Here is a 9991-nt window from a genome sequence, read left to right on the forward strand (position 1 = left end):
TTTTCGAAATATTTTTTGCCGAGTGTCGATTTAGCACTCAGCAACATCTTTGCCGAGTGCTCGATAAAAAGCACTCAGCAAAGATAGCTTTGCTGAGGGGAACACTCGGAAAAACATTTGCTAAGTATTTTTTTGCCTTCGCCGTGTGCCGTGAATGTTGGCTGATTAGAATCTAAATAGAAAAGATTAACACCTCTAATTTTGATGATCCAGGTATATAATAAGGATTAATTTGCGAGCACGATTGAGCTAATCTGTACTCCCTCCGTCCCAAAATAAGTGTTCGTTTAGAAAATTTTGGACACATTAGTAGTTGTAAGAAGTGATCATGCTATTTCTAATTACTCATATTAATCGTGGTTGAAAGCTGTGCAGTCTGTTTGATTTTCTGGATCCTGAATACATGTACGTGCATTAGAACCAGAGAAAAAACATCAATTGATTATTTTATTGGATCTATGCACTTCTCAGTACTTTTGTTTTTATTAGTGTGAGTATTGCTTTAATTAGATGAGTCTCGTTAGGAGCTAAATGAACTTTCTTTGTGACCAAATTTGAAAGATAAACGAACACTTATTTTGGGACAAAGGGTTTAAGCCGATACTACTTAAAAAAGGAAGATGGTTGGTGGCATGTCACGTTCCTCTGTCCTTTTACCATCGCATGTTTGGCTCCCTAGCTTAACTTGTCACATCGGATGTTTGGATACTAATTAGAAGTATTAAACATAGTCTAATTACAAAACTAATTGCACATATGAAGCCTAATTCGCGAGATGAATCTATTAAGCCTAATTAGTTCATGACTTGACAATGTGGTGCTACAGTAACAGTTTTCTAATGATGGATTAATTAGCCTTAATAGATTCATCTCACAAATTAGACTCCATGTGTGCAATTAGTTTTGTAATTAGCTTATATTTAATCCTCCTAATTAGCATCCGAACATCTGATGTATCCGAACATCTGATGTGACCCTGCTAAACTTTAGCACCTCGTATCGAAATGCTCATAAATCGATGAACTCTCGCACTGGCAGCGGCGGCTCCTCGTCGGCTTGCAGTTTCCCCTCTATATTCCGAAGGCACAACGTACCTTCGACGACGACGAAAACGCAGCAGCAAGCCAGCGAGGAGGAATCCCATGGGCCATGGCCCCCAGGATGAGCAGGACCACAGCCACCGCCCAGGCCGGCCGCCCAATGAGCGCGGTAGAAGAGCATCGAGAGGATGCAGAAGGCGATGAGCGCGCCAAGCATGCACAGCAGCGGCGCGCATCGACGGTCGGGATCCGGCCTCGCGTCAACGACGACGCCGCCACCGCCGCCGCCGGGGTTCTCGATGTCCGCCATAGCAGCGAGCCTTTGGTGTTCATTACTAGCTAGGGGGAAAAAGCCAGCGAGTCCAATGCAATCAACGTAGAGAGACCATGAACATAAAGAACAAGGAAGGCCAAATTCCTTCAGTTTCTTCCATTTCTTCACTCATGTGATTCAACCGGGTCCAGCTTCTCCTTTCTTCTGTGATTGTCGGCAATCATGACGTGTTTAAGAGAAACGTAGAACATGCAAATATGACATTTTTATTCTTGCAAACATGCAAATATGATGGCAAATATAAAGCATACAAAGAAAATAAAAGCAAAAGGCGATGCACATTAGAGCACAAGGCCAGTTCCCTTCAATTTCTCTTCCACAATGCAATCTAGCTTTCTCCCCATCTCTTGGCTCATGTGATTCACCCAATCCCCCACCTTTCCTTTTCTGAACAACACTGACTTCTCAATAATTAGGTTGCCAAGCCGGACCATATCACCTGTCTGGTTGGTGTCCAAGCTGCTAAGCTTATCAAAGCTGCACAACCTCACCACCTCCTCAGGTATCCCGTCTTCTTCTTCCTTGATACTGAAGGGGACACCGAGGAATGTTGCAAGTCTAATGACATACTTCATTGGCTCTGACATCATATCTTCGTACTTGAGAAAAAGAATCCTGTTAGGGCATGGGATGCTCTCCCTCCAGTACTCGAGGCAATGCTCCCAAAAAGGTCCGTAGTTTGAGAAACCTTCGGAAAACATGTTGACAGCAGCCTCAAAGTCAACACTACGTTCCCTATGGACCTTACTCTCGAAGTGCCACCAGGACAAAGGGCGTCCTTTGGATCTCGACAAACGTACACAGTACGACAACCACAAGTAGCTAAGGAATCTGGGAACAACGAGAGGGGCATATGGGTGGCAAGAAGCCTTGGAGATGGGAGTGTCTCTACATAGGTCATGTCACCATCTCGAGGGATCTCGAGGAATGGCACCACCTCCTGGGGATGACGGAAGAGAAGAGGGTGATTGCCAAACTCATACCGGGAGCGATTGGTGATTGCGAAGGCGAGAGCCTTGATCCACGTGGTGCCACACTTGGGGTTCGTTGCGAGAACGATGTCGTCGTGGCGAGCTTCGAAGGTGTTGTGGAGGCGCATGATGGTTGCAGCAAAACGTGGACGGAGCCAGTAGTTCTTGTAGAGCACCAATGGCTGCGCCCACCCCTCCCTCGACGGAAGTTTGGATAGAGGATCATCAGTACCGTGGCTATTTGTGGCGCTTCCCTCCATGGCTTGTGCCATAGCTCAGCTGCTTTGGAGTGTTCTTGCGCGCTTTGCAGCTGGGACGATGGATTGGGTGGGTGCGTGTAGACCTGCGGATTGAATACAGAGAGCAGCTCTGATGCTGGTGGCTATCAATGCTGTGCAAGTTACCATATATAGGATTAAAATATAATCTCGTGATTAGCGAGTATGTTTTTATATTCCTAAAGAAAAACCATGCTGCTTATCTAGCTTCAACTAGCTACATAGGAGGCCCCGCGGCACTACTAGCAGAAATTTCGCTCATCAATAAAAAAGAAAGCAGCAAGTAGAAATTCCATTAAAGGATCTGCAATGGATGACTTTGTTTGTTAATTCAAACAATCAAAACATGACGTTAAAATGTACAACAACATATAAGAAAAGTAAACCACATGTACATAAGAACAAGGAAGGCCAAATCCCTTCAGTTTCTTCCATTTCTTCACTCGTGTGATTCAACCGGGTCCAGCTTCTCCTTTCTTCTGTTATTGTCGGCAATCATGACGTGTTTAAGAGAAAAGTATAACATGCAAATATGGCATGTTTATTCTTGCAAACATGCAAATATGGTGGCAAATATAAAGCATACAAAGAAAATAAAAGTAAAAGGACATGCACATTAAAGCACAAGGCCAGTTCCCTCCAGTTTCTCCTCCACAATGCAATCTAGTTTTCTCCCTATCTCTTGGCTCATGTGATTCACCCAATTCCCCACCTTCCCTTTCCTAAAGTATGCCGACTTCTCAGTAATTAGATTGCCACGCCAGACCAGTTCACCTGTCTGGTTTGTGTCCAAGCTGCTAAGCTTATCAAAGCTGCACAACCTCACCACCTCCTCAGGTATCCCGTCTTCTTCTTCCTTGATATTGAAGGGGAAACCGAGGAATGCTGCAAGTCTGATGACATACTTCACTGGCTCTAACATCATATCTTCGTACTTGAGAAAAAGAATCCTGTTAGGGCATGCGATGCTCTCCCTCCAGTACTCGAGGCAATGCTCCCAAAAAGGTCCGTAGGATGAGAAACCTTCGGAAAACATGTTGACAGCAGCCTCAAAGTCAATGCTACATTCCCTATGGATCTTATTCTCGAAGTGCCACCAGGACACAAGGGCGTCCTTTGGATCTCGACAAACGTACACAGTACGACAACCACAAGTAGCTAAGGAATCTGGGAACAACGAGAGGGGCATATGGGTGGCAAGAAGCCTTGGAGATGGGAGTGTCTCTACATAGGTCATGTCACCATCTCGAGGGATCTCGAGGAACGGCACCACCTCCTGGGGATGACGGAAGAGAAGAGGGTGATTGCCAAACTCATACCGGGAGCGATTGGTGATTGCGAAGGTGAGGGCCTTGATCCACGTGGTGCCACACTTGGGGTTCGTTGCGAGAACGATGTCGTCGTGGCGAGCTTCAAAGGTGTTCTGGAGGCGCATGATGGTTGCAGCGAAACGTGGACGGAGCCAGTAGTTCTTGTAGAGCACCAATGGCTCCGACCACCCCTCCCTCGTTGGAAGTTTGGATAGAGGATCATCAGTGCCGTGGCTATTTGTGGCGCTTCCCTCCATGACTTGTGCGCTCTACATCTGGGACGATGGATTGGATGGCTACTTGTATAAGTCATCCTCTGTCCTTTTGCCATAAAAAAAGGCAGCCCTCGATGGACGATGTCAACGGACGGCGTCACCGGCGCCCCATGTGCGTGGTCTCCTCCTCCATGCACGATGTCCGCATGGTCGACTACGAGCACACGCAGGTTCGCAGGCAGGATCGATCAGATCGATGCGCCGACGCAGCTCATCAGCTCCTCCACGTACGTACGGTCGCCGCCGGCTTTGTTCTTGCATCCTCTCGCAAACTTCCTTCCTATCCTGACATGGGACGAAACGAAACACATGAAGCAAAAATGTTGCTCAAGCCTTACTGGTTGTGTTTCTCTAAAGCTCAAGGACAAATAGAATCGTATCATATCACCTACCTTGCCTCTCCCGAAGAAGGCTGATTTCTCGTAGACCACATTGGGTCATGGATGGGGTTCTCAATCACTACCGGAAACCGGGTGTTTGCCGAGTGCAAGAATCTTTGCTGAGTGCATTCTATTGGGCACTTGGCAAAGAAGCTCTTTGCCGAGTGCTGCCAAAAAACACTCGGCAAAAGAACCAAAAAACACTGGGCAAAGCCTGGCACTCGGCAACCTAGAAAAAAAATACTCGGCAAAGATAGGCACTCGGCAAAGAAATATGTTTGCCGGGTGTAATTATTTAGCACTTGGCAAATAATTTCACTTTTTTTCTATTATGACCTTGAAACTTTTTCTACTCTCCACATAAAACATGTAGTATTCCATGTTAAAATTTGGTATATTTCTGGATCCGTTTGCTATATTTAATTAGCTTATTGCATTTTTAGGAATTTTTTGGTATAAGTCAAATTTGAACTGCAAATGATTCAAATAATAGAATAAAATGAGTAGAAAAATTGATATTCATGGTATTGAGTCCAGTGTGAGGCCTTACCCAGGAAATGAAAAGAAATTTTGAACATCTTGTTCAGAAAACATGATCACGAACGTTTGGCCAAATGGTTTTTAAATTCTAAAAAAAGCAAACGAAGTCTGAAAATCATGAGATTTTTCATGTGTGATGATATCATAGATGGAGGTTGTGGTAAAAAATTGAGAAGGTTTCGCAAAATTTTTGTCACGTACGATGTTTACAAATCGAAGCATCTCAGAAAAAAAATCGTAGCGTTGAGAAGGATTCGGTAAGATTTGGAGTCAAATTGACGGTCGAATTGGGATTTGACTTCAAAATTTTTTGTATAGGCAATAGAGGACATAGATTATTTCATGTGAAATTTTAGTAATTTTTTTGGATTCATTTGATAATTTTAATTTATTAAGTGTAATTATAAAATTTTAATTGATATAAATTAAATTTGAACTGTAACTGCATAAAATAATGGAGTAATATTCATGGAAAAATCATATATATATATATATATTGTTGAGTCAATTTGATAAAGTATTTTCAAAGGACATCAGAAAAAAGAAGGAAAACACAGTATGGAAAAGAAGAAAATGGGAACCGAGTGCAGACACTCGGTAAAGATAATCTGACACTCGCTAAATTAGCTTTGCCGAGTGTCCTAGATTCGACACTTGGCACCTTATAAAAGTCACCCGGCCGCCGCCCCCTTCCTCCCACCCTCCCCTCCCTCTCCCGGCGCCACCCCCCTCTCCCACCAGCGCCGCCCCCTCCCCTCCCTCTGTCTCCCGCCGGCGCCCCCTCCGTCTCCCGCTAGCACCACCCCCTCCCCTTCCTCTCCCGCCGGTGCCGCCCCCTCCCCTCCCTCTCCTAGCGCCACCCCCTCCCTCCCTCTCCCCCCGTCTCCCTCTTTTTTTTGCACAGGCGGTGGCGGCGGCATTGTGGTGGCGGCGACGGCGTCATGGTGGTCGCGGCGGGCGTGTTTTTATATTTTTTGAAATATTTTTTTGCCGAGTGTCGGTTTAGCACTCGGCAACGTCTTTGCCAAGTACTCGAAAAAAAAACACTCGGCAAAGACAGCTTTGCCGAGTCTCTGTTTGCTGAGTGCCGTTTGCTGAGTGGAACACTCAACAAAGACTTTGCCGAGTGTTTCTTTTTTGCCTTCGCCGTGTACCCACGGCACACGGCAAACCTGGGCATTCTGGTAGTGAATGTTGGCCATGCATGCATCGTCCTGGCTAGGCTTAATGACACCTACCCATCGAGATAAATGGTGTCGAATTTATTTTCTGCTGATTGGACTCTAAACACAAAAGATTAACACCTCTAATTTTGATGACCCAAGTATATAATAAGGATTAATTTCCGAGCACGATTGAGCTAATCTGTACTCCCTCAGTCCCAAAATATGTGTTCGTTTAGAAAATTTTGGACAATTAGTAGTTGTGAGAAGTGACCATACTATTCCTAATTACTCATATTAGTTGTGGTTGAAAGCTGTCCAATCTGTTTGATTTTTTAGATCTGAATACATGCACGTGCATTGGAACAAGAGAAAAAACATTAATTGATCATTTCATTAGATCTATGCACTTCTCAACACATTGTTTTTATTGGTGCGAGTGTTGTTTTAATTAGATGAGTCTTATTTGAAGCTAAATGAACTTTCTTTGTGTGACAAAATTTGAAAGATAAACGAACACTTATTTTGGGATAGATCGGGACAGAGGGAGTAAGCCGATACTTAAAAAAAGGAAGATGGTTGGTGGCATGTCACGTTCCTCTGTCCTTTTACCATCAAACAAAGCATTATATTATTACATGGATCGATGAACTCTCACACCGGCAGCGGCGGCTCCTCGTTGGCTTGCAGTTTCCCCTCTATACTTCCGTAGACACAACCTTCGACGACGACGAAAATGCAGCAGCAGCCAGCGAGGAGGAATCCCATGGGCCATGGCCCCCAGGACGAGCAGGACCACAGCCACCACGCGAACGCCCAGGCCGGCCGCCCGATGAGCGCGGTAGAAGAGCATCGAGAGGACGCAGAAGGCGATGAGCGCGCCAACCATGCACAGCAGCGGCGCGCATCGACGGTCGGGATCCGGCCTCGCGTCAACGACGCCGCCGCCGCCGCCGGGGTTCTCGATGTCCGCCATAGCAGCTAGCCTTTGGTGTTCGTTACTAGCTAGGGGGAAAAAGCAAGCGAGCTCAATGCAATCAACGTAGAGAGTATCAGCCCACGAAAAGGGCCCCACAAGCGAACGCACCGCATACCGCCGTCCCGTGAGCGCTCGGACCCCACGCACGCCGGCGGCCGATGCTCCGGTCCCCCGCGCGCGCCGGCTCTACCGCCGCCTCCCGCGGGCACACCGGCCTCACTGCCTCCACGTTGCACACGCCGTGGTCTGAGAAGCTGACTGAGGTTGAAGAAGAAGAAAAATCCGAAAATGTCGGCTCTTCTTTGAAAAAAATGTTGAATCCGGTTATCCAAAATGTTGAAGTAGGCAGATAAAAATGTTGAATGTAGTTTTTTTCCTTATGAAATGTTGATCTAGAATAAAAATGTCGAACCTGTTCATTTTAGATGTAGATTAAACTGTTGAAAAATGTTGAAACTAGTTTGTTAAAATGTTGACTTAAACTTTTAAACGGGTCTAATGGGCTTTACAACTATGCTGCTTATCTAGCTTCCACTAGCTACATAGGAGGCCCCGCGGCACTACAAGCAGAAATTTCGCTCAATCAAATAGAAAGCAGCAAGTAGAAGTTCCATTAAATAATCATGACTTTCGCAATGGATGACTTTGTTTATTAATTCAAACAATCGAAACATGACGTTAAAACATACAACAACATATAAGTAAAGTAAACCACATGAACATAAAAAACCAGGAAGGCCAAATCCCTTCAGTTTCTTCCATTTCTTCACTCATGTGATTCAACCGGGTCCAGCTTCTCCTTTCTTCAGCGATTGTCGGCAATCAAGACGTGTTTAAGAGAAAAGTACAACAAGCAAATGTGACATGTTTATTCTTGCAAACATGCAAATATGATGGCAAATATAAAGCATACAAAGAAAATAAAGCAAAAGGAGATGCACATTAGAGCACAAGGCCAGTTCCCTTCAGTTTTTCTTCCACAATGCAGTCTAGCTTTCTCCCCATCTCTTGGCTCATGTGATTCACCCAATCCCCCACCTTCCCTTTCCTGAAGAACACTGACTTCTCAACAATTAGGTTGCCATGCCGGACCAGTTCACCTGTCTGGTTGGTGTCCAAGCTGCTAAGCTTATCAAAGCTGCACAACCTCACCACCTCCTCAGGTATCCCGTCTTCTTCTTCCTTGATACTGAAAGGGACACCGAGGAATGTTGCAAGTCTGATGACATATTTCACTGGCTCTGACATCATATCTTCGTACTTGAGAAAAAGAATCCTGTTAGGGCATGCGATGCTCTCCCTCCAGTACTCAAGGCAATGCTGCCAAAAAGGTCCGTGGCCTGAGAAACCTTCGGAAAACATGTTGAAGGCAGCCTCAAAGTCAATGCTACGCTCCCTATGAACCTTATTCTCGAAGTGCCACCGGGACACAAGGGCGTCCTTTGGATCTCGACAAACGTACACAATACGACAACCACAAGTAGCTAAGGAATCTGGGAACAACGAGAGGGGTATATGGGTGGCAAGAAGCCTTGGAGATGGGAGTGTCTCTACATAGGTCATGCCACCATCTCGAGGGATCTCGATTAATGGCACCACCTCCTGGGGATGATGGAAGAGAAGAGGGTGATGGCCAAACTCATACCGGGAGCGATTGGTGATTGCGAAGGCGAGGGCCTTGATCCAAGTGGTGCCACACTTGGGGTTCGTTGCGAGAATGATGTCGTCGTGGCGAGCTTCGAAGGTGTTCTGGAGGCGCATGATGGTTGCAGCGAAACGTGGACGGAGCCAGTAGTTCTTGTAGAGCACCAATGGCTCCGACCACCCCTCCCTCGTTGGAAGTTTGGATAGAGGATCATCAGTGCCGTGGCTATTTGTGGCGCTTCCCTCCATGACTTGTGCCATAGCTCAGCTGCTTTGGAGTTCTTGCGCGCTCTACATCTGGGACGATGGATTGGATGGCTACTTGTATAAGTCATCCTTCGTTCTTTGGGTACAGATTCGGTCAATCTCGTGATTAGCGAGTATGTTTTTTATTCCTAATAAAGAAAAGGGACAGATAAGATCATATGGTGGGGATTGACATAGCTCAAGTTCTTTAATTTGGATCTCCAGCAGGGATACGGCCCCTGCTGCGGCGGACGGAGCTCCGATCCTCCCTAGAACAATGCAGAAACATGCATGCTTCGACGGCGAGAACATCCGCCGGAGACGAGGATGCCAGCTACCACGCGACGGAGGATGCCGACGGCGATGAGAGCGCCTACAAGCAGCACATGTCTCGTGACATGATTCCTCTGTCCTTTTGCCATAAAAAAAGGCAGCCCTCGATGGACGATGTCACCGGACGGCGTCACCGGCGCCCCATGTGCGTGGTCTCCTCCTCCATGCACGATGTCCGCATGGTCGGCTACGAGCACACGCAGGTTCGCAGGCAGATCGATCAGGTCGATGCGCCGACGCAGCTCATCAGCTCCTCCACGTACGTACGGTCGCCGCCGGCTTTGTTCTTGCATCCTCTCGCAAACTTCCTTCCTATCCTGACATGGGACGAAACGAAACACATGAAGCAAAAATGTTGCTCAAGCCTTACTGGTTGTGTTTCTCTAAAGCTCAAGGACAAATAGAATCGTATCATATCACCTACCTTGCCTCTCCTGAAGAAGGCTGATTTGTCGTAGACCACGTTGGGTCATGGATGGGGTTCTCAATCACTACCGG

General features: G+C 46.4%; 1 protein-coding gene and 1 pseudogene across 1 annotated transcript; both read right to left on the reverse strand.

Annotated features, from left to right (window-relative positions):
- Positions 1-1559: 1559 nt before the first annotated feature.
- LOC117856967 (cytosolic sulfotransferase 18-like) lies at positions 1560-4077 on the reverse strand (annotated as a pseudogene).
- Positions 2889-9239, reverse strand: LOC117856605 (uncharacterized). Its single transcript, XM_034738937.2, has 4 exons — positions 8218-9239; positions 7379-7528; positions 7106-7296; positions 2889-4202 (listed from the first exon to the last, which is right to left on the reverse strand). The coding sequence occupies exons 1-4, from the start codon at positions 9173-9175 to the stop codon at positions 3240-3242; spliced, it is 2262 nt and encodes a 753-aa protein (XP_034594828.1). The 5' UTR covers positions 9176-9239; the 3' UTR covers positions 2889-3239.
- Positions 9240-9991: the final 752 nt, after the last annotated feature.

This window comes from Setaria viridis, chromosome 5 (assembly GCF_005286985.2).
Source record: "Setaria viridis chromosome 5, Setaria_viridis_v4.0, whole genome shotgun sequence".
In the NCBI taxonomy this organism is placed as follows: domain Eukaryota; kingdom Viridiplantae; phylum Streptophyta; class Magnoliopsida; order Poales; family Poaceae; genus Setaria; species Setaria viridis.

What these genes read in the sequence shown, in the direction of transcription:
- LOC117856605 (XM_034738937.2), bottom strand. Translation starts at nt 9,175, where the DNA reads ATGGCACAAGTCATGGAGGGAAGCGCCACAAATAGCCACGGCACTGAT. An exon ending in GAAGGGAACTGGCCTTGTGC is followed by an intron (nt 7,529 to 8,217) that starts TCTAATGTGCAT and finishes CTTCAACCTCAG; the next exon opens with TCAGCTTCTCAGACCACGGC. An exon ending in ATCGGGCGGCCGGCCTGGGC is followed by an intron (nt 4,203 to 7,105) that starts GTTCGCGTGGTG and finishes TCCCAGATGTAG; the next exon opens with AGCGCACAAGTCATGGAGGG.